The 25848-nt window shown below is 34.1% G+C and overlaps 1 protein-coding gene across 2 annotated transcripts in view; it reads right to left on the bottom strand.

Annotated features, from left to right (window-relative positions):
- Positions 1–22264: 22264 nt before the first annotated feature.
- Positions 22265–25848, bottom strand: part of BMP5 (bone morphogenetic protein 5) — a 111886-nt gene continuing 108302 nt past the window's right edge. The window contains exon 6 of one of the 2 annotated variants that reach the window (XM_039853006.1): positions 22265–24279. In XM_039853006.1, the coding sequence (XP_039708940.1) occupies positions 24130–24279 (150 nt within the window). In that variant the 3' untranslated portion in view covers positions 22265–24129. The remainder of the gene's footprint in view (positions 24280–25848) is intronic. The other variant, XM_039853005.1, reaches the window with a different exon arrangement.

Raw genomic sequence — 25848 nt, 5'->3', positions numbered from 1 at the left:
AAATCTCTTAAAGATCCAAAAACCCCAAACAAGCAGTAGCTGGCCTCGCCATGCCCTGTACCTCTTGCTAAGTGCCCCCTGGCATGAGTGGAAGCTGGCCTCAGTTCAGAGCATAGCCTCCCCCAGGTGCTCCCAAGTCCAGCAGAGGCAACTGCCAAGTGCAGATCACTTTGTAGCTCCTACCAGGTGGCTCTGGGCCAAGCACAGACGGCAGCAGACCTGGGCCTATACCAGCAGCTCTCCCAAGAGGCTCCAGAATCAACATACCAGTGCCCAGCTTCAAAACACACCAAAGTACCCCTAACCCAGCTCCACAAATGACACACCCAAGGGGTAGACTCAGCAGACACCAGTGCCCCACTATAGCGAATCCCACTCCATGAGGTCAGCCCCTACATAACAGCTCATCCACTGTAGGCACAGATAGTTCTCAGAGCCAATCAGCCTAGGAACAATTCCAACCACTGATGTGCCAACAGCAATCAAGGCTCAACTACAACAGGAGAGCATACACAACCCACACGAGAAACACGCCTGGAATACCCAGCGAGTCTGGGAGTCTGAACCACTGGGCCCCACAGGATACCTACTACATAAGGCTACCCTGCCAAGATCTACCTATATACAGAAACAAACACAAGGAGGCAATCAAAAAAAGGAAACAAAGAAACACATCCTAAATGATAGATCAGGACAAAACTCCAGGAAAAGAACTAAACACAATGGAGGCAAGTGATCTACCAGATACAGAATTCAAAACGTTGGTAATAGGGATCCTAAATGAACTCAGGGGAAGATTATATGAACTCAGTGAGAATTTACACAGAGATAGAAACCATAAAAAAGAACCAAACCAGTGAGAAATGAAGACTATAATAACTGAAATGAAGAATACATTAGAGTAAACATAAGATTAGATGAAGCAAAGAATCAAATCAACTATAAGATGATTTAAAGATAATATAGGAGAAAAACCCCAAACAGAACAGCAAAAAGAAAAAATTTTAAAAAATGATAGTTTAAGGGAACTCTGGGACAGCATCAAGCATAACCACATTCACATCATAGGCATAACAGAAAGAGAAGAGAGAGAGAAAGAAATTGAAAACCTATTGAAAGAAAGGACTAAAAACTTCCCTAACCTTGTTGAAGGAAATAGACATACAAGTCAGGAAGCGCAGAGTCCCAAACAGATGAAACCAAAGAGGCCCACATCAAGACACATCATAATTAAAATGTCAAAGGTTAGAGAAAAAGAGAATATTAAAAGCGGCACGAGAAAAATAATTACCTACAAGGAAGCTACCATAAGACTGTCAGAGGATTTCTCAACAGAAACTTTGCAGGCCATAAGAGATTGGCACAAAATATTCAAAGTGAGAAAAGCAGGGACCTACAACCAAGATGACTCTACCCAGCAAAGCTATCATTTAGAATCGAAGGACAGATAAAGAGCTTCCTAGATAACGAAAGGCTAAAGAAGTTCATCACCACCAAATCGGTATTACAAGAAATGTTAAAGGGACTACTGTAAGGAAAAGGAAAAGATAAAAAATATGAATAATAAAAGGGCGATAACGACATACGTATCAATAATTGCTTTCCATGTAAATGTATTCAATGCTCCAATCAAAAGATATAGGTGCCTGAATGGATAAGAAAAAAAGAATGTTACATCAGCTGCCTACGAGAGACTAACTTCAGATTGAAAGACACACAGACTGAAAGTAAAGGGATAGAAAAGATATTTCATGAAAATGCAAACAAACAAAAAACAAAGCTAGGGTAGCAATACTTATGTTAGCCAAAATAGACTTTAAAACAAAGGCTATAACAGGAAATGAAAGACCCAGTAATTCCATTTCTGGATATTTAAAAAAAAATCCAAATCACTAATTTGAAAAAATATATGCATCTATATGTTCATTGCAGCATTTACAAAATATGGAAGCAACCTAGGTGTCCACCAATAGGCAAATGGTTAAAGAAGAGGTGGTACATATATACAATGGAATATTAGTCATATAAAAGAATGATATTGTGTCGTCTGCAATGACATAGATAAACCTAGAGATTATTATGCTAAGTGAAATACATCAGACAGAGAAAGACAAATACTATGTGATTTCACTTATATAGAATTTTTAAAAATGAATAAAGCAGAAACAAACTCATAGATACAGAGAATAATCTGATGGTTACTAGATGAGAGGAGAACTGGAAGAATAGGAGAAAAGTGGGAAGTGATTAAGAAGTACAATTGGTAGTTATGAAATAGTCACAGGGATGTAAAGTATAGCATAAGAAATATAGTCAATAATATTATAATTATGTATGGTACCAGGTAGGTACTAGATTTATCAAGGGGATCACTTCGCAAATTATATAAATGTCTAATCATTATGCTGTACGTCTGTAACTAATATTAAGTGTAGATGTAATTGAAAAATTTTAAAAAATATAGTACTAATTACAATAAAAATTAAATTTAGTATATTATATAACTTAATGCAGAATTAAGAAATGAGATAAAATCCTTAGAGAAGAAAATGTATTCCTATGTCACTAAGTCCCCGAAACCCAAAGGAGAATGTCTCAACCACCAAAGTCTAATTTATTTTCTACTAAGGTTTTCAGCTTTCCTTTTGTTTTCAAGGTCCTATCACTCTTTTTTCTGAAGACATTCTCTTCTTATAATGCTCTTTTTCATTTTGCTTAATTTTATTTTCATTGAGAATACATGCACAGAAAATATTCTAAGTTATTATATGTTTTCTGTCTTTATTTTGCCCTCCTACTTTCTTGATAATGTGGCTTGATATAGAATTCTAAGTTGAAAATACTTTTTAAAAGAAATTGAATTCATTGCTCTATTGTTTCCTAGTGTCCAATGTTATTTTTGATTGATTCGGCTTTAACTCATTTGTCTGTAATCTATTTCTTACACTTAATCTATTTCATTAAAAGAGTTTGAAAAGGTTTTCCTCTTCATTAGGATTTACATTTTTCATCAGGAGGCATTCATGTATAGGCCTTTCTTAGGACATCCCTTTTGTCAACTACAGGTCCTTTCAATTTGAAGAAACATGTCTTGCTGTAGCTTGGGGAAATTTTATTTTATTATTTATTTAATTATTTTCTTCTATTTTTTTGTCTTTTCCTTTGTTCTGGACATGTTTTTTAAATATCTCCTAGATTTATCTTTCATGCTTCCCATATTATTTCTCATGTTGTTTCATATTTGTCTTTAGCTCTGCATTTTGGCAGAGTTCCTTGTTTTAACACTATAGGCCACCAGTTTGGTTTTTTAACCTAACTCATTTTATTCTTTGGTTTATTCATTAAATTTGTTTCAATTTTTGAAAAAAAATTCTTATAATTTATGTCTTGATTTCTAATTGTTCTTCTTTAGTAACAATCTGTTCTCAATTTATATATCTCTCAAATTTCTTTTACTATTCCCAATGTTTCTCAAGTAAATTATACCCCAAGGAGACATCTGACAGCATGTGGAGATATTTTTGTTTCTTATAGTTATGAGACTTGTCACTGATTTCTAGTGGGTATAGGTCAGGAATCGTGCTAAGGACCCTAAAATTCACAGGAAAGCTCACTAAAAGAATTATCAGTACCAAAATGTCATTAGTGCCAAAGTTGAGAAACCTTAGAATATACCTGTTAGAAATTAAAAATTATCTTTGTTCCATATATCATTTTGATTCCTCTGGAGTTAGTGAATATATTTTCTTCCTTCTATTTATGTGTGTGTATGTGTGAGTGTGAGTGTGTATGAGAGCATGTTCTCCAAAATATGTGTTGACCTCAGTTCACATTTGTACAAAAAATACAAAGTTGATTCATAGATTTTTCTCTCTAGTTGTTTGTCTATTTTCCTGGAGCTTCTACCTGAAATAAGAGTTGACTATTCGTTTCTGTTAGACAGTGGGGTCATGTCAACTGATCACTGTCATTGTAGAGTGCTTGAATATGGAGCGGGCAGGCTAGAGATCCCTTTAATTATCAAATTAAAGAGACTTTTACTCTTGGGATAAAGTAATTTACTCTATATTTCACTACTAGATGGAATTTTTTTTTCTCTTTCTCCATCTCTCTCTCCTTTCGCCACCTTCTCTCTCTGTGTCTCATATAAAGATATGGAGTTATTTCAAATCCTTCTCTACTTCTTCCTGAGACCCAAAGTCATTCTAGAATACCTCCCTAGACAGATTTTAGGTTCTAGCCTAGAGGCAAATACTGCTGTTGTCAATCATATCATCTGCAAATATGGCAGAGAACAGAGAAGAAAGAGTACTCTCCAGACCCAGCTATTACTAAATCAGTTAATTAATTAATTAATTTCCCTGATGATTTCCAGGTCCTTCCCTAGTCTTTGTATTGTCACTGATCTTAAGAGTTTCTCATGGGCTCCATTAGGATTGATTGCTCTCACTTCTGGAATCTTGGCTTGGATTAGTTTGCTCTGTTTTCTCCATTAGTTCCATCCCACCTGTTTTTTAGCTTCCAGGGTTTGTTTAAACTTTCTGGTCCACTGGTAGCTCTATTTCCTGTTTTCCAACACTATTGTGTTTTGATAATTTGTTTAAAATGTTGGTCCCAAACATTTCAATGAAACCATGGGCAGGAGGAGAAGTAAACACATAAACCAGAAGCTTCCTGAATCAATTATGGACCTTAGCTTTACTAGATATTTGTCATTTTTTATTGTCAAATGTCAGATATTTGGTCATGTTCCCCAGAAACATATCTTTAGATAATGATTCCTGTGCAAATGATTTATTGAGGAAATGCTGCTAGGAGAAAATAGTATGGGAGAGAGGGGTGAGGAGGGAAGATGCCAAGTGTGATAGGAAGAATAATACCCTCCCCCCAAAAGAGTCATTTTCTAATCTCCCGAACCTATGAATATGTTTTCTTACATGGCATAAGGAACCTTACTATTGTCTTTAAATTAAGGGTCTTGACGTAGAGAGATTATACTGGATTATCCAGATTATCCAGGTAAACCAAATATAATCGCAAGGACCCTTAAAAGTGAAAGAAGGAGAAGGGTGAGTCAGAGACTGAGATTTGAAAATGCTACCTTGCTAGCTGTGAAGATGAAGGGAGAACCCAAAAGCTAAGAAATAAAGATGGATTCTAAAGGTACAAAAGACAAAAAAAAAAAAAAAAAATTCTTCCTTAGAGCCTCCAGAACCACAGCACTGCCAAACACATTATTAGCTCAAAGGAATCAATTTTGGACGTCTGATTTTCAGTTTCTATAATTTTAAGCCACGGAGTTTGTGGTAATTTGTTATACCTCCTATGGAAAATGAATACATCAAGCAAGGGTGAAATCTTGGACAAAATCCATCAGAAAGCATCTCTGGCCTAATCCCACAGGAGCACTCTAGAGTGCCAGAACTGCCTCAAAGTTGCCTCCACTTGAGGCAAGGAGCCTGAAGTTTGGATACTGCCATACCTGCTCTGTTGATTGTTAGTCATAATTAAATACCCAGGTATTTCTGCCTCTCTGCCTGAGGTGAAGAAACACAAAACTGTAAAGTGTTCTTGGATAAGCACTGGCATCGTTCGCTATACCTCTCCACATAATCTTCCTTTTAGAAACTCTGCTATTATGTAAATAGAGTTTTAGAGAGGTAATACTTCTCTAAATGACCATTTTCCAGGTCTAGATCTCCGGCAATTAATTGATTCTCTATGAACCTAATATGTAGTTTTCTGTCTAGAAAAGTTCTTTTTTGACTAAAATATAGTCAATTTTGATTTCTTGCAACATGAAGTTTGAACAATGTAGCATATGGGTTGCAGGAAAAAATTCTCCAGAAGAATATAAAAAATTGATATTGTCATCTAACAAATAGGGCAGAAGGCAGCGAAAGTCTCATTAATATTCTTAGACGTGAATAAAACAGTACTTAACATGAAATGATTGGGCCTGATTGAAGGTATTATTTAAGGTCATCAGTAATCAAGGGCTCTTTGGAGGCAAAGATCTGGGGTATTTGAGTCTCATGCTAGGGAACAGTATAAATGGTATAAAGAAATCAAAGACTGTGAGGTGAATAATTCTGAATTTGGAAAGTTTACAAAAACAAAAAACCCTGACAAATCGAAATACTAAATAATAACCTCAAGAAATAATTTCCATAACACACATCTTGAAGTCTAAACTTCTGTCCTTTACCTCATAAGTGGAAAAAAAAAAACTCTAAAAGGGATTGTTTTGTTCATCTTTCTTCTACTCTTTTGTATTTGAGTGATGTCTATCATACACTGGCATCTAGATAGTTGTGTAAAATAACAGGGATAATACTATATAAATATACAAACAATCTGCTTTCAGGAAGCTTTCGGTCTCATAGTGTAGGACAGGTATAGAATCTAAATATAAGATATATATATTTAATAAATATAAAATATTTAATACATTAAATATATTAATTAAATATTTTGATCTTCGTTAGGCTAAAGTTGATAAAAATACAGTCTGTCAATTAGAACAGTAAAGATAAACTGGCTCAAGAGGTATTGCGTTTGGTTAAACAATTACTTTGAAAATATGAGACAGTCAAAATACCTAATCTCGGTAACATATTCCTTCCCACCAACACACTCTTCCTGATTCTACAGAGAAGTTTCCATAAGCTTTTGTAGAAAAACAATATTATGTATCATCTTCAGCATATGAAAAAGTAGTTGTCTACATCATCAGATCAATGTGGAATTTAAATGTGTAAAGATTTAACCAGCTGTTAAATCTTAAAAATTAAAAGTTACATTTCTATGATTTTAAGGATTTTCTTTGAAAACATTCAAGGTTAAACCTTAAATTCAAAGCACTTATACTTAATTTTCCTGGAGTTGAAACTGTATCTAAAGATTTTAGAGTAAAATTGAAGTTTTAATGTCCTAACACATGTTTATAAATCAGCTCTAAAGCTCTGGTTTGTCAATTCAGTCAGATATGCTGAAATACAAGCGAGAGAAATTATGATTAAATTAATTTGTTCCCTTTTGTGTGCAAGAACTACTCCATACAAAATTTGAAACCTTTGTAAAAGATCCTCACCTAAATTAAACTACTGAGATGCTTGGCAAAGTAGATATATGGCCTAATTATCAGTATTTTATTGCTCTTCCTGTATTCCTTTTATCACATTTCTCTTCGGAATATACAGTATTTTCTCCCTGCTAATACAAAGCCTGCTAAGGCATTTATTTTTACTGAACTCCCTTTTCATTGGTTTTATACAGCATACAGATATTTTAACCAAGTCTCAATAGTTTATCATTTCTGCTGCTGTTTTGGAGATTATTTATTGTTATTGTTGCTGCTGATGTTGTTTGTCATAGAAGGTGTCAGATGAAATATCATTTCTTGGACCTTTGTGAGGGACAGTGTAGTCAGTGCTCCAACGCCAATGTTACAGAATATAAGTCCTTGAAAGCTGAGCCCTGGACAAGGCAAGTACAGTAAGTAGTTCCATATGACCACCAATACAGAAGTTATCTTCCTCCCTGAATAGTTTCTGCAATTCCTACTATCAAGTTAGTTCCTTTCAAATTGTACCTACAGTTTGTATCTACAAGTTGACTCTTTAACCTGTTGAAACTGAAATATATTATTTGTACTAAGATGAGACATTAAACTAGGACATCCTCCTTATGACTTCCCAGACATAAATATAATAAGAGCAGGACCAAACAAAAATGATACCCAGAAGTTTATTGTATTTGGTTCCTTAAGTAGAGCAAGAGAGAGAGATAAAAGGGGTTGCTCACATTCGGAAACCAGGTAGTCATTCTAAACTGGACTTTAGAGGTGTATGAGCCTTCCAAATACCTGAGAGAGAAGTAATCAGAATCAGTATGATATTCTAAGAAGGAGATATTCTGGAAGAATGATGGAGACAGGTGAAAAGCCATGTGATGTTTCTACTCTCCCTTATTTCTCAAGATCAGCCTTTGAAGGACAAAACACAGCAAATACTTTTCTAATATAGTATGCTCCTTTGGAAAAGTTTCCACTTATAAGGATTTGTAAAATGATTTTTTTATCATGTCTCCCACCAGAGAATAATTAATCATTTGTGTCAAAAAATGACCTTATGTTAATTAGAACATATAAGAAACAATGACTAACACCTTCACAGATGTTTATAAAACAAAATATAACAGCTGGTAGGAGACAATATATAAGTATTAGGATCCTTCTACCATATAATTAAACCATAAACTGTTAGTTTTTTTTAGATTGTCACTAAGTAATTGTCCCCTTGACACAAAATAAGAGGGGCGGGGATTTATTATTATTACTGGGAAATAACTTGACTTTCAGCTTCCCAGAGTGACAATTAGGGAACTTTCAACAGAAATGTGCCCATTGTTCTCAATTGCCATGAGGACTAATGAAAAATAATATGATACAGTACTATGTATTTACTGTCTGCTAAATTAAAGGAAAAGAAATTGTGAAAATAATTCTGTAAGTAAATGCTGTTTAAAGAATATAATAAGTGTAAGTAAATGCTGTTTAAAGAATATAATAAGTGTAAGTAAATGCTGTTTAAAGAATATAATAATTACCTTTGTGATTTGATAACCACATTATCTGACATGTATAAGAAATATTAACTCTAGTTTCTTTCTCTTTTATCATAATGTGATATGGATGTGATCCTAAAAGTAGATCTTGAGTTTATTATGGAAAAATAATAAACATATAAGAGATATTCTTCATTTATATTCATTCTAGAAATAAGTCATATAAAACAGATCTCTGCCCTTCCTTAGAACTAACATTTCTGAGAAACCAAGCATAATGATATCCACACTCAGGGCTTTTGTTATATCAACCAAGTGTTGTTCATCACTGAAAAAGAGGAGAAAACAGTTGGAATAAAATCTACCTCATGTTTATACTTCAATATCAGTAAGTTAAGTGCACAGCAATGCCAACGACCAACCACAAAAGTCTCAACAACATACAGAAATAAGCATTTATTTACTTGCAAGTCTTCAGGTTACCTGTAGGTCAACTAATCTAAGCTGGGTAAGACCTGGCAGCTCTGTTGATCTTACTAACCTCTTTCATATGTCTGTGGGTCCTTTGCTCCAAGAGTTTATCATTCTTCTGGAACAGCAGGAGGCTAGCCTAAACATATTGTCATGGTATTGGTGGAGGTGCAATAGAGAAGCCCAATCATACAAGTGGTTTTCAATGCCTTTTTCATGTCACACCCACCCATTTTCCATTAGACAAATTATGTGGTCAAGTTCAAAGGCAAGAAGTAGAGAAACAGACTTCACCTTTTTACTGAAATTTCAAAGTGTAATGACAAAGAATGTCAATACAAGAAAGGGTGACTGACTCTATTAATACAGTCTATCATAACCCCCACTGTAGCACATAGGAGTTAGCCCCAACTATGATTTCCTTCTCTACTTCCATGGGCCTTAGGAGTCATCATTTTTTACTGTAAATTTAAATGGTTTTTAAATACACATTTATCACTTAAGCATCTTACACAAACCATTCACAATTAATATAATCAAACCTTTCTTTATCCATAAAGAGGTAACTCAGATAACACCTCTTCCAAACTGCCTATTTGGGGAAGTGATTTAGGGGAATATGATATCAGAGGTTCATTTTTTGGAGAAAGGGTGATACCACAGGCCAGCACCTGAGCATCTTCTTTTAATGAGGGTCCCTAGCAGACATCAATGCACACATATGCAATAATCAGGTGGCAAAGGATAACAAAGAATGTAGGGAATGGACATTCTCCCACCTAGGCTTCATGCCTCCCATCTATTCTTTAAATTGCAGCTAGGGTAATCTTTATTTTTCTAAGTTCTTCTCTTTATTTCATTACCGCCATTTGTTTTAAATTCTTTGCTATTAGCCATATACATCTGAGATGACAGAAGGTAAACAAAGATAAACAAACCTCAAGTTTTAGCAATTAGTTTTGAACAAATTTAGATATTTATCCACAATTCTCTAAACAAGAAACTCTTCCCCCTGAAACTGTTTAGATTGCAATTTCAGAGTTTTTATAGTCAGTTTATAACTCACGAGGATCCTAATAACAATCATGAATGAAATTACAGTATCAGACTTCTGATTTCCTACTTTTTTCTCCATTATCTCGTGCAATGTTTTTGGCAAAGCGCAAGTCCTATCTCTTTAAGTTCTCCTTATTTCTCAAGAATCAGGTACATTCACTTGAAGAAAATAAAGGTTCATCTTCACATTCTAGTCACTGGCCTGTTTAATATAAATGGGTTCTCAGGGACACAAAAGGAACGTTCTAAGAACATGTTCAAGATGCAGGAGACAGACTTATCTTAGGAACACCATAATATCCTGATAAATGTGGAAACTCCAGAAACTTGATCAGATTCTAGATTTAGAAATCATCTTAAAGATTAAGCTTAAAATAGCTTTATTTTATTGTCCATGAGTAAAATAGCTTTCTATAAGACCAGCTTGTATGCAGTGAACTCTGTTAACTCATCAGTTTGCCTTTATAACTTCTTTCTGTTTAAGGTCATACTCCATGGTAATTTAGATAGTTTTCTGAGGACTCTTTTGCCACAAGAATTTTAACTACCACTTAATAATTTCTCCCTTTGTACCAAGAACTATACTACGTTACTTGACAATATTATCAATATTCATGACAGTAATAATCAGATAGTTAGTTATTATTCCCAAATAAAAATGAGGAAACAAATTCTAGAACATCAAAGATTATATATGGCATGTTAAGGACCTAGGATATTATTTTCTAAGAAACGGAGTAATTGAAAAGTTTTAAGTAAAAAAATTGAAATAATCAGAGTTACAATTTGGATAAATTTTTCTAGTGTCAGAATTTACCCCATCCATCGTTAATTTGACACAGATAAGAATGGAGGTAAAGGCTTGTCAGGAGATAATCATAGCAGGAGTGATGAGAAATAATAAGGGTTGGAACTAAGGCAATGGCATTGTTAATGGATTTCAGCTTCATCTCTCTTTTTTTACTATGTAAAAACTCACCATAAAATCTTTCTCAACAAATATCTTCCAGGCAGCTCTTATCAATATATGAGAATTGACATGCAAATAAAATCCTTTTTGTTTTCTTTCTTGCCAAAATTTTGTACTAGCCTTCTAGATGGGTTTCCCATCATACTTTCTTTTACATTGCTGCCTGATAGCTTATATTAGTGACAAAAATGGCTAACTGCTGCAATAAAGAGAACCTAAAATAAAAACAAAGTCAGTCTATTTCTCTGTCTCTGTCTCTCTCTCTCTCTGGAATGTGGCCAAAAAACTTCACATTTCAACATTTACTAGAAGGATAAGAAAAAAGAGGTTCAGAGCAGTCGATTTCCTTGATCCAAATGAGGAAATGTTGCACACATAACTTCCATCCCCATTCCTTGATGAGAACTTAGTTAGGAGGCCAAAACTAGCTGCAAGTTGGACTGAAAATATGGTTTCCAGCTGGGCAGCTATGTGTCCAAGATGAAGAGGAAAAGGAATTTGGGAGAGATGCAAAATTTTCTTAAGTTTTTATATATCATTCCCTTACATATATTTTTTAATTATTTTAATTACCCTCAAAATAAATTTCATACACTTTCTGCTATCATTCAAGACCTTGTGCTATCTGATGCCTGTCTACACAAAGGGTATTATTTCCAACTCCTATCACTTAAACTTTATTGTTTCAATAAAATTAAACAATAAAAACTGCCTCAGCTTTTCCCTTTCCTGCTTCAAGCTTAGTCTGCTAGACTGTAATGCATTCTTACCTTCCAAAACCTTAAGCCTATATTCATTAAATCCCATATCAAATGCTTCCTCTGCTATAGAGCGTGACTTGATTGCTTTAACCTTCCTAGATTTGCATGCTGAGCTCTTTACCAAATCTCCTTGTAGATGCTAATAATTTTCTTTTTAAAAAATTTTTATTCTAGAATATCTTCTATTTACTAATACATAAAAATAAGTGGGATACATTTTTGCAGTAGTAATTCTTAATTTGTTCATATCTGTTTATATTCATGCTCTTATGTATTTCCCTTCCATATGAACTCTGGGCTTCGTCACATGACTTGCTTTGGCTTATGGGACAATAGCAAATGTGATATAAGACTAAAATAGGGCTGTACATTGAGCTTTGCTTTGTGACTTCTCCTAGGAATCCGGTGACCACTAGCATGTAAATAAGCCTGGGTGAGCCTGATGGAGACATGTGGCCTAGCCACCGCTATCACTCCTAGCTGACAGCTAGCACAAACCAATAGCCCACACCAACTGCCAGAACTGTGAATGAGGCTATCTTAGACCATCCAGATGCAGCAGATGCATAAACTGACTACAGCTGCAAGAGTGAGTCCAGACAAGATCAGTAAAACAATCATAGCCGAGACTAGTCCAAACTGCTGATCCACAAAAATGTGAGCTAATAAATCATTGTTTTAACACACGATGAGGTAAGGGTATTCTTTTACATAGCTAAAGTTGAGACACAATATATATACATTTATAAAAATATTAATAAACAATCATTTTTATTACCATTCATACTAAGAAACAGCATTATAAATAACCCCCTACACAACTAAAATCACTTTCTCATCCCTTTGGGATAACTGTTATCTTAAAATCTGAATTTTTAAAATCATTCCCAAGCTATAAATGTATATACAATTTATATATATATAAAATTTATTATTGATATTTATAAAAATTACATCATGCCATATGTAATCTCCTATGATATACTTTATTTTTTCAACATAATGTTATGAGATTTATCTGTAGAGTTGTGTCTTATGCATTTTCACTGCTATATATTTGTCCATTTCCTGTAGATGAGCATCTGTGTCATGTCTGGGTTTTTTAGTTGTAACATACATACATTTATTTTTTATTATTTGCTAAAATAAACAGTTTTGTAATAAACCTCCTTGTATAATTTCCTTGTATAAGTTCAGATCTCTACAAATATTTCCATGGTGAATATTTAGAAAAGGAATCATTAGGTGACAGAATATGTGAATGTTCTTTACACGATTATGCTTGTTTTCAAAATTATTTTATCAATTTATATGCCTTAGCAGCATGATGATCCATATTCTCTCAAACGGTCAATGCTAAACTTTGTTTAAAAACTATTTGCCAATCTGGTGTGAAGTGTTATCTCATAGTCTTTATTTGCCCTTTCATAAATGTTGGTGAGGTTGGACATTGTTTTATATTTACTTCACCATAACTCTTTCCTTTCTTCAGAAATGGTTATTCAGATTTTTACTGATTTTTCCATTGGATTGTTTCTATACATTTTTTATCCATTATTATATATTTTTTATGTCTTAGAGTGTGTCTCTTATAAAATTACTTAATAAGTAGGAACTCAAACTCCTCATCAAGGAAAGCTACTTATTTTTTAGACAATGGAGAACTGTGCATGTAAATTTACACAGCTTTGCATGACAAATATTTTTCTAATTTTTTTTGCACAGATAATATTATACTCAACTAAGTGGATAGGTACATTTATTTTAAAACAGATTAAACACTTGCCTTTCTGATTTGACTGATTGGCACTCTCCACATCCTTGTAAAGAGATACTTGAAAGAAAAAGAAAACAGACTTTTTCAAAATGTTCATCCTTGTTAAACATGCAACAGCTTGGCCAAACTCTTCTAAATCAACTCCCAAACATAGTCTGGGATACAGCTCTCCCTAAGAGAGCTGTTAGAAACCTTGAACAGTAAAACATAAAATACAGAGCATACTTAGAAGACTTCTTCAGGCTCTAGAGACAAAATTTGAGGCACTGATGTTCAAAGCTAGTAAAATTGAAATAAAAGTAACCAGCACTGTTTAAGAAAGGTATCAGAAAAATAATCCATATATTCTATTTTTGTAATTAGTACTAATGTATATGATTATGTCTAATGATACTTAGAATATCTTAAAAAAATAATATTGTCCACTTACAGAACAATTATACTAACAGTACATCGAGAAATTTTTGGACTAATGTTCACATTGTTTCCTTGTGATACAAATTATTTTGTATTAGTATATACAGTTCTCTAGAAAACAAACTTTCATACTAACTACATCCTAATGCAAAATAAGTTTCAGTTTTACATATAGAAAATAGCTATAATTTTAACCCCCCAAAAAAGCTGTGTAAATGAAAGAAATTTTAATAATATACAAAGGAACTTATATTCAAGAGATTAAAGGCAGAATTGTACCCTGGCAATGCTGAGAGATAGGGATGTCCAAAAATCAACAGCACTTTTATGAAGGGTTTTTCAAAGTCTTTCTTGTAGAGCCATTTTAACGTTCAGTAGTACTTTAAATCAGAGATGGGTTCAATTACACCTCTCTTACACCTTTTATGCTACCATTAAAACTCTTGCCCCTCTTCTTACATATATAGACCTGATGGAAAATAACATATTACGTTTTTTGTTTTTCATTAGAAACTCATGTATATGTAACATTTATGTCAATGACATTTTATACAAATGTGCCCAGATATTTAGCTTCATCTATTTTTTTTTTCCTCACTGCCATATTCACTTTCCCAAAGCTCCTTGGACTATTTAAAATGCACAGCATCATTTACAAGATTATATAAAGATGTTTAGTAAACTAATACCTGAATTTTATTTTCTACAAAACTTATAGGGAGTTCCCAAATGACCTTTGTCAGTAAACAGAAATAACCTGTTTCATGAAGCCCTGTGGCAGAGAGGAACAGAGCTAAGTTGATTGTCTTTATGTAAACACCTGTTTCCCATGATTGGGCATGGTTAAGCTGTGAGTAATAAAACTTGTGGGTGAAGGGTTCTCATTTACTGCTAGTGCCTTGTATCGGCGGTAATTCATTGATTACATGGCTTTAAATGCCACCTATGCTGATGATTTACAGATCTGTATCTCTGGCTGAGACCTCTCCAGTAATCTCAGGACTCGTATTTCAAGCCACTTTCTGGACTTCTCACTCAATCATCCCAAGTCAAACTCTCAAATACTTGGGTCAATTCCTCCCTGTCCTACGCTGAAGCTCAGTATGTGATTCCTCCTTCCTTTTATTGTTTCAGGCCAGTTTAGTGGGACTCATCCTTAACTCTTTTTCACATCGATTAGCAAATCATATCAACTCTACCTTTGAAATATGTTCAGATTTTAATTACTTCTCACCGCTTCTACAATTACCATACTAGTCCAAGTTACCTCCTCTATAGGACTGGATTATTTCAATATTCTCTAAACTGTCCTTTCTGCTGCTTTTGCTGTTCTACCCAGTGCTTTCCTCACAATAGTCAACATTCCTTTTAAAACACAAGTCATAACTTTCTCTACTCAAAACCTCCTAATGGATTTGGATCTCAGTGTAAAAATTCAAAGTCCTTTAGTGGCCTTTAAGACCCTACATAATCTGACCCTCTTCTACCAGTCTGAACTCCTGTCTTTCCTCTCTCCCCATCACTCACTCTGCCATGGCCACACTGGCTTCCTTGCTATGTCACAGAAATGCCAACCACATTTTTGCATTTACTGCTACTTTTGCCAGGAATGCTCTTCCCGCAGATATCTACATAAATCACTCCTTGTAATTCTATGTTCAATTCTGTAACACCACTATACAAATAAGATAGCACTTTCTACCTTGAAGGAGGCTTTGTTTTTCCTCCTATAATTTAGAAGTACTAAATCATCCTGTGGGCTCCAGATTGTGCTCCTTGTTTTATCCAGATAAGAATGCCCTACAGGTGCCAATTCAAGATAGCGACTAGGATGATCTTACCCCACTTCCTCCCAAGAATACACTGAAATTATAGTTCTATATGGAATAGTTTCCTCTGGGAGGAAAAAAAAAAATCCTAAAAACTGGCGAGCCCCTTAATATTCGACAAATGAGAAGAAAATCCCATGGAAGCGCGTGAAAGGCTGAGACACAAACTTTCCATAAGCCCTACCCCCAGTTGCAGCAACCAACTATAAGTACTCAAAGCCCTAAGCGCCTCTCAGAGGAGCTCAAGGGCTGTTCCCCACATTGGGCACTCCCAGTTTTTAGGACCGGCACCTGAAAGATGAGCCCCCCAAAACATCTGGTTTTGAAGCTCAATGGGGCTCCTACCCATCAGACCTGTGGAGCTCTGGCAAACTGAGGAATGATTCTTAAAGGGCCACTGCAGACTCACCTGCCCCACGGCCTAGCACAGAAGCAGCTGGTAAAAAAGCTCCCAGACTCCCAGGCTCATTCGTTGTTTTTAAAGGATTGGTATGAGAGGCTGGGATACTCTTACGGAGGCTGGTAGGTGCCATTTTACTGCTCTCCTTCTGCCTTGCATTTTTTTCTTTTTCTTTTCTTCTTTTTCCTTTTCTTAACTTTCCTTTTTCTTTGATTTTATTTCCTTTTCTTAACTTTTTCTTTCTTCTTTTTTTTTTTTCCTCAGTCTCATCTTTTGCTCTCCGCCTATGCTTTGCTCCAGCCAGTGGGTGCCGTTGTTACACTCTCCAGAGGGCCAGTATCTCCCAGAGAGGAACTTCTACACATATCTGCTGCCCATTTTTACATTTGGTGACATGGTATTTTTGGCTGCCTCTCAGGTGACACCCCTTGATCACCTGCCTCTGGAGGCCAGAGGGACTTGAATTCCTGGGTCTCATGGGACTGTAACAGTTGGACAGACAGTTCTTGGCAGCCTAAAACCCCCAGAGCACTGCACAGACCACACAGGTCTTTTTGAGAAAGAGCCCTATAAATTGTCCCAGGATCTTTGGCTTGATGATCAGGCTTCTGGTTTATAGGGGCCTAATCTTTGTGGTCTCTTTCTGCCTCTTTCCAACTTGCCACTGTCTTCCAGAAAGGAACTTATAATTTTGGATTGTGTCTTGATTTTTGTGGCTATTTTCAGGTGACACCTCTATATCGCCTGGCTCCGGTGGCCACTGGGGCTTACGTTTGCGGTCCCAGAGGACTGTATATGTTTGCATTATTTAAAAACTGCTGTCTGAGGGTCTGGTTTCCAATCAGACTGAATCTAGGTGCTGACTGAGATCCTTCCTTTTGGGACACTGACTGGTCTTGGCACACCCTCAGCAACAGGGAGCTATTAAAATAAATTATTTGGATAATCACGAAGGTTTGAGAGACAACCAAGAACTAGAGCAGGGTTGAACAATAACGTTCATTTCCTATACAAGGCCAGTCCTTCAAGACTGGCAGAAGACTTTTATCTAATGCGTAGAAACCAATACAGAGAGTCAAGCAAAAAGAAGAAACAAAGGCATATGTTTCAAATAAGACAATAAGATAAAACCTCAGAAAAAAAAACTTAATAAAATGCAGATTATAATGCCTTAAAAAGTGAAATATACTTTGAGAACATTTGTTTTAAAATTAGGAAGTTAGAAAAAAATTAGGAAGTTAGTCCCTCACACACTCAATTTTAACAATATTTCTTTTATATCCACTGTTTATTTTTTATCAAAATAATAAATTAAGCTATTTTGTATTCATTTTCAAATTATTTATAAAACAACTCTGAGAATACCTTTATAATAATTTTTAAGGAATTAATAAATGAGTGAACATGGTAGGAATTTTTAATCTTACAATGTAAAGGAAGATTTTTTCCCAATACCTATAGCAACTGGCATAATGTGATGCACTTCTCAGAAGCAAGAGAGTGGCAGTGGTTTATTAATCGGTAAAACACATCCTGTCTGGAGTATTCAGTCTTTTTGAAGAAAGTAGGAATCAGTAGAAGATCAGCAGGCAGAATTTAGAGAGGGTATTCCTAGAGAGTGGAAAAATGTTATCAAGGCCCAGGAGCTGTATTTATGTGTGGAGGATACAGAAAGCACTTTATTTTCACTTAGTAATAGGCCTAGGTGGTTAGTGTGAAATGAGATTTCACTGGGCCCATTGTGTTCAATAGCCAAGATTTTAAAAAATATTTCTCCTTTTCATCATAACATCTTTGGAGAATTGCTTGTCCTCTTATATAGAACTTTTAATTTCCTAAGTAGAACACCTCAGAAAGGCTTGCTAACATCAACATATACTGAGTAAAATATTGCAAACTTTCATCTGTAAGACTATTAGTTTTCAAATCACTAGTCTTAATAACATTAAGAGAATAACACTATATACCAAAATAAAATCCTGTTTTGTTATTAATTTTAAACAGGTAATTTAAAAGCCATTTAGAAACGTTTATATGAGAGATATGCCAAACATTGAATAGGCAACAATTCAAAAAGAGAACAGTCTATATTCACAGATGCATCTTTCTAAAGGACATAGTCTTCAGTTTTCACTTGCACATCTTGAAGAAGAAAGACAAAGAAGACATACATTGTTCAACATACTCACATATTCTTGTCAAAAACAACATGGTTTTGGTTTCACAAACTTATTTTTTGAAGTTGGTTGAAAAGATCAATTTTCATACATTTCCTTTATTTGCTGGAAAATAATGTATATTCTTCAGTGCTGTATACATGCCTATTAACTCATGTTTGTTAAGTGGGTGCATCTGCTCAATTCTGATTTTTTCTCTTAATCAATTAATAAGAGAGGTTTCCTAAAACTTCTCACCAAAATGGTATGCTTTTAATCTCTCCTTGAAGTTCTATCAATTTTTACTTTATATAGTTCTGACATAGAATACTATGTCTTATATAAGCTTAGAATAGTAATTAAGTTTCATCAATATGTTTGAACCTCATTTCTTTAGCAATGATTCTTTTGTGTTAAAATATAAATACATTTTATTAATATGATTAACCCAGTTTTCCTTTGATGGGTTTAATCTTGGTTTATATTTTACCTTTATTTTACTTTCAACCTTCCTATGTTTTTAGTTGTAGGTGTTCCTCTTTTAAACAGAATTTAGCTAATCATTAAAATTATTTTAAATCCAATTCAGTAAGTGATCTTTTCATTTATATTTAATCTTGATGAATTGATTGCATTTTACCATGTTGCAATTATTCCCTCTAAAGGAGTCAGCAAACTCCAGCCTATGGGCCAAATCCCAGCCACCAGCAGTTTTTGTAAATAAGGTTTTATTAGAATAGAGTTACACATATTAATGGATGTATTGTCTATGGCTGCTTTTACACTACAGCTGCAGAGTTGAGTAGTTGTGACAGAAACACAGAGTCTAAAATATTTACTATCATGTCCTTTAGAGAAAAACTTCGCCAACCCTGGTTTAAAATACTCATACTATTTTGTGTTCTAAGGTTGAGTCTAATTTAATCATTGTCATCAATTAACCCATCTCCCGTTTGCCCCAAGAATACTCGCTGGCGGCACTTGTAGCTGCAGGATTTACCCCAAGATAACTCGCGACTACAGTCCTAACCTTACTCCCAAAGTTTGCCACAAAATCTCTCACTTTTATTATTTTCCCATCGCTCTAGTATATCAATAATCTTTGGAAAAAATGACATCATATTATTTATAGCATTCTGTTTTTAGTAGTGGTATTTCCGTTTACAAAATTTAGTAATTCTTGATCCTGAAAACACCAAATCCTAGAAAACACAGTATTCCGATGAGTGATGTTAACATTGTTCTCGAACAGTTATTAGACAAAGATTGATTTGATGAATCCGATTTATGTATACATTTCTGTTACATTAAAATTAGAGACAAGTTCTTTTTAGAAATAACTCCAAGAACAGTTTTTTATTTTTACATTGAAAACCAGTCAGATTAGCTTCAGCCTGAACGAGTATGTTTAGGTAAAATTAAGTTAACGCTGGCAGTGAGCTGTACTTTTTTTCCTGAATGGGAAAAGGGTTAAAATGCAAAACCTATATTTCCAAGCATCACTTTCTATCAAACATTCTATAGTTGTACTGTATTTTACTATATTTAACTCTATTTAATGCTATTTAACTTTCTTTTGCTTTTTCAAAACAATTATTACACATTATTTATGTCTACCCTCATGTTTACCATTTCCTTACTCATCATTTTTGTAACATTTCCTTGTAGGGTTAATTTTCTGTCTTCCTGAGGTATAATCTTAAGCAATGGCTTTGCTCTTGATGATAAACTATCAGTTGTATTTTCCTAAAAATATTTTTACTTTTTCCTACTTTTTAAATAGTTTTGCTGGATACAGAATTCTAAATGCCAGTTATTTTTCCTTAGCAATTTGAAGGCAGTAATTACCTTTTGACTGACTTCCAAGTTGAGAAATCAACTTTGATTGAGAGGTCAGCTGTTAGCCCCCAAAATGTCCTGAAGTCTCTGGAATACTGATTAAATAGACATTAGAATTCCCTTTGAACTCCACATACTTCAAATTCTTTTAGATTTTCCATCACTTTGTATGTCTCATTGCTGCCTTCTGGATAATTTTTTCAGATCTATCTTGCAGCTCACTATTTTTTTTTCTCATCAGTGACATCTATTTAACACATCCCATAAAGTTTGAATTAAGTTTTAGATTTTTCCTTCCCAGAGGTTCTAGTGGTCCATTTAAAATATTTCATATTCATGTTTTAATTCTTCTTTAAAACACATACAATATACTTATTTATAATATGTACATATATGTGTGTGTGTGTGTGTGTGTGTGTGCACTCCTGTGTGTGTTTCATTGAAGAAAGATTAAGATATATAATCCAAGACATCTTATTGGTCTTGTGGTTCAAGGTAGAGAGTTCTAATTATTGTCCCAGTTTGAGCTTTTTCTATAAGTACCTGCATGGAAATATACAGAATCCAGCTTTTTAAGTAAGTCCTATTATATTTCACCATGTAGTAGTAGCTACAGTGAACTGGGGGAAAATGTTCACACTTAACTACACCATCAGATTAGGTCCTGTTTCCAGACTGGTTAAATCTTGAAGCTGTTTTATGCAGTATTACATCTCTCATCTTCCTATCTTTAATTTGCAAAATCTGAGGCCATCATGCATCTACCCATCCTTTTCCCCTTGTGTACATACATTGATCTTGAGGCTAGCTAGCTATGAAACTAGTAAACAAAGGTTAAAGTGCATAAAATTTCTAAAATGTCTTTGTCATTGTTAAAGGCTATATCTAGTCTGGTTTCTTCTGTCTTTGAAATCCTCATCTTTCAAACAATCTTAACAAATAGTACAATGGACTTTGAGGTAATTTTTGCAGAACCTTTACACTTTTTAAATTGCTAACTTGGATATGGTGTCACTTTTCTACCCAAACAAGAATACTGGCATTGATTGTTACATTTCCTATATTCTCGTCAGTTACAATCTTAACTAAACTTGATAGACTATGGATGTATAGATATATATTTAGCAATGTATAACTTTATTGAGAAAGGCATCTTACTTTAAACTTTAAAAAGTTCTAGCCCCACCCCCTCAAAAAAAAAGCAAAGAGAAAACAGGAAAGGATGTAATCTGAGATGGAAATTGGATGATAGATTGAGCATTTCGCTGAGTGGTTATGAGACAGTGACTTGTATTTGGGAATGAGGGTTTCTTCTGCCTTGAATGGAGCTGCAGCATGAGCTAATTATTCATTGTAAATGTCTTGGGAGATGATATTTGCCAGACTGTATAGTAGCCAGGAGACTCTGGCTCAGATTCGATGATGGTGATACAGGGATTATAAAATGACAGTTCCTTACTTGAGAAAAAATTAATTTTGGATTTTATTTCTTATATTTTTTCTTATTTCTTTAGTTCAATGTAGCCATTTATTTTTGCCTTAGTTTTAAAGAACTTGAGTATTTGTGATTTATACCCTTCTATTTTCAGAAAAGATTAGGGCCACATTACAAAGCAAAAATACACATAAAGCAGAAAAATAAAAAACAAACACACAACTAACAAGTCAATTTATAACTAGCTAAAAAGACCTGAGGAGACTGGATCCTGGTAAAATAGACCAAATTATTGATTTCTAACTTGAGTATAACCAAAGTAATACTAAAAATTACTATAATAGTTTAGAATAATGTAACTGGACATATGGATATATATATATATACATATATATATACACATATACACATTTTATATATATATAGAGAGAGAGAGAGAGAGAGAGAAACTGTGAAAATACTGATGCCAATAATCTCTCCTTAAATAAAAGAGAACAGGGAGGTTTTTCTCATTCTAATCATTTTTTTGCTATTAAAAATTTTTTTTGTTGTTTAAACAGATGAAGAAAATATTTATTTTATGGATTTTTGCTTTGTCCATTAACAGTGAGTTATTTATTATAATACAAAAATAAACTAGTTTTGACAATTAAAGACATAAAGAATCATCTAATCAACAAACATTTTATACCTGATATGCTTATAGTCTCAGTTTATGACACATTTAGTATCCCTCTTAAATAAAGAGTCAAATCAGGAAGCACAATAATTGAAACTAACATCACAAGTTTAATGTAGTTTAAAATATAGAAATATATTTAAACAGCACATTTAAAGAATAATATAATAGACTTCTGTTTCTTATTCTTACAATTGTATACTATTAATTCAAAAATATATTACTTAATGTACCCCCGATATAGTTATTATCAATTTTTTAAAGATAAACTGTATTTTAGAATAACATTGCAATATACCTGAATTACAAACAAACCCATAACATTTTTGAACCTATTTATGATATGTTTTATTTGAAAGATCCAAAAGGATGATTAATAAATGGTGCTTTATGGATATTTTAGATGAACTATAAATAGGCCTAACCATGGAACCACCATAAATAGCAAGGTATGCATCTAAATGTCATTCTTCAAGAAATCAGTGTGTGTTAAAGAAAGCCTTAGAAGGCAGAGGGAGAAACAGAGAGAGAAAATTAATTTTAGAGGGAAGAACACACATGCATATACATACAACAGAACCTTCCCATTTGGAATTATTTGTGCTTCGAGGAGGGTTTATAAAATCCCCTTACAAACTAAGGTTTTCGTTGAGCTCATTCTCAAAGATATGAAAAATGGATTTCAGCTGTTCATTCTAAATGGCAATTCTGTCAAAGCCATTCTGGGATTTTTGGTAATTTCCTCCAGTTTAGTTTTAGTGCTTTACCCTAAATAAAATCCCTTGCATCACATCAATCAGTAGACTCAGTTATAAAGGAAAGCTAAAGAAAATGGCTCTGTCGGCATCTTCGCTCCAGTATATTTTATGCATACAATGACTTTTGTTTGTGGAGAGGGAAGTGGAGCACATGTAAATGTTTCCTTATTTTGGACTCCTTTTAAGTCAGAAAAAAAATCTACAGCAGCAGTGTTCTAGATAATAGGCAGACATGATTTATTTGAGGTAAGAAGGTTGTACTACAATTTTTTAGTGTTAACTTGGAAAGTTATGGACACAGGTTCAAGCCTGTCTCCACAGAATTCCTGAAGCTTTGAGCTCTTTGCAGAATCTACAATCCGCAAGCCAAGAAGGAACATGCTCCTACAGTTACACCAATTCTGTTAAAGCAAACAGTTATAACAATTATGTGCAACCTTTCAGATTCTATGTTCTGCCTTCTGTTTATTTATTCAAATCCAGTTCAACATTTTACTTTGTCTAATGAAGCAGAAACTCTAAAAGAAAAATTGTGTTTATCCAAGCATTTTTGTTTGGGTTGTTATTTTTTTAAGTTTTATTTCTAAATAAATATTCTACCATGGTTTTCATTGGCACAACATAACCAAATGCATTCAATTTCCTTCAACAATATTTAACAGTCAAAGGAGTTCTGTCAAATTTCAGAAAATTATATTAAAAAATTGCATTAGAAAAAATGTGGAAATGGAATTCAATCGAACTTAGCATATTCCATTGAAAGTTAGACTGGGCAATCTATTGTATAATGTAGTGAACTATAAAGTAGATTTTATTGATAAGGCATCCATAATGGGGAATATATACCTTCAAATAAATAAACGTGACTATATACATGATATTGTACATAGGTAGAGGGATGAAATGAACCAGACTAATTTTACAAAATTTTCCTTTTGTCTCAAAGCATACTTTTTTATTGTAGTCATAAACTTTAATACAGATCTTTTTCTTATTACCATTATTATTTAATATTAGTGGCAGCCACATGAGCGCACTACCATATTTCTGTATTTTTTCAATATGACATTGGAGCTGTCATCAAAATATAGCACAGAGATGGCATTTAACTTGGTTGGAGCACAACAAGGCTTTGGTACGTGGTCAGGAAACATCAGATGAACCTGGGAAAGAAAAAAATGTTTTATTTTGTTTTTTTTAAGAAATAAGGTAGACATTTTCTCTGCAGCTTTAAAATAATATGCTTATTTACCACTCACAGCCAGACACACCCTGAAGCTGATCACCATTCTCTTCTTTACATTCAGTGGCTGAGGTAGTGGGGGTGAGAGGGTCGTGAAGGATGCATTCTAAAGTATATTAACACCTAGAATCAACCCAGCAGTTCTAACTATGTGTTGAGGCCTTGAAAAATGTTCTACCAAATAAGGAAAACTTTCTCTATGGAATATTCAGTGGAAATTTTCCTAGGGGAAAGAACATGGCAACTAGCCCTGAGTTGCTTTTGCTTAAAATGACTCCTATTTACTTCATGAGAAATACAGAAGTTATAAATGCAAATCAATAAAGCCACACAATTGGACCATAGAAAGATTTGGATCTAAGAATTATTTTTTAAAGAATAAACAATAAGTCATAGAAGTTATGCCAACTCAATTTTCAATAGTAAAGGAAGCTTTAAAAAATCACAACAAAATAAACTCCAGGTATAATCCAATATTTAAAGCAATGATTTTAATCCTTTAAAGAACTTTTTAGCAGATTGGCTAGAGTTTAATATCTATTTATTTTCTTTCTCCCCTAGACAAGTGCCAAAGTCAGGCTAAGCTAAACCAGAAGTAAGGAGCCTAGATATTTTACAAAATGTATATCCATTCCCTCTATAAGCCTAAAAAGGTGGCTGTACCTGGGAAGTGAAATGCTTAAGTAAAGGGTTTATTCTCATTTTGATCAGACTGGTAGTCTGCCTACGATCTGCAATAATTGAGCAAAGAACCAGAACATGGTTCCCCCTTTCCTACCCATCTACCCTAGTCCTTCCCCCAAAGGAGATTATGGGAAGTTCCACTGATGAGTCCTAAGGGATCTACAAAAACTGAATATAGCCTCTTAGAGTTTGGCTGCACAATGTCCTGGCTGAAATGATATAAGAGCACTGCATGTGGACAAAAACAGCAGGAAAAATGAGGTGATCTGACATGAATTTGAAATTTCCTAAGACCTCACGAAACTAAAAGTTGGATAGTTTCTACAAATTTCAGATGCAGCTTATGTCCCTCATCAGTTTTATCTTCCATAACCCACACATACATGATTGATAACCTGCTTTTAACAGCCTTGGCAGCCTCATGAAGCAGTTGCTCTTAAAAAAATGGGTTGTTCTTGAATGTATCTCAAGCATATTAGTCACAAACATGCTTTCCTTTAACAACAAGCATGCCTGTCTTCTTGTTTCATGACCTTCAAAGAACAAACACAGTGAGTGCACAATGCCAGGAAAAAAAAATCAAACTTCCTATGTACACTTCAAGTTTTGTGATGACTTATGTCCCACATCCCTGGATAGAGATGCAGAGCAGGATCTTGTTCAAAGTGCATGTCAGATTTTTTTGAATGTTTGTTTTTCCACACCGCCTTCTAGACTACAGCCCTAAAAGCTGACAACATGTAATTATATATTTATAAGAAAAAAAGAAAAAAAAATGCGATAAAGAGGTAGTATTTTACAGAGT

The sequence above is a fragment of the Pteropus medius genome, unplaced genomic scaffold (genome assembly GCF_902729225.1).
Source record: "Pteropus medius unplaced genomic scaffold, Ma_sr-lr_union100, whole genome shotgun sequence".
Classification (NCBI taxonomy): domain Eukaryota; kingdom Metazoa; phylum Chordata; class Mammalia; order Chiroptera; family Pteropodidae; genus Pteropus; species Pteropus medius.
This window is presented reverse-complemented; position numbering and strand designations above follow the sequence as displayed.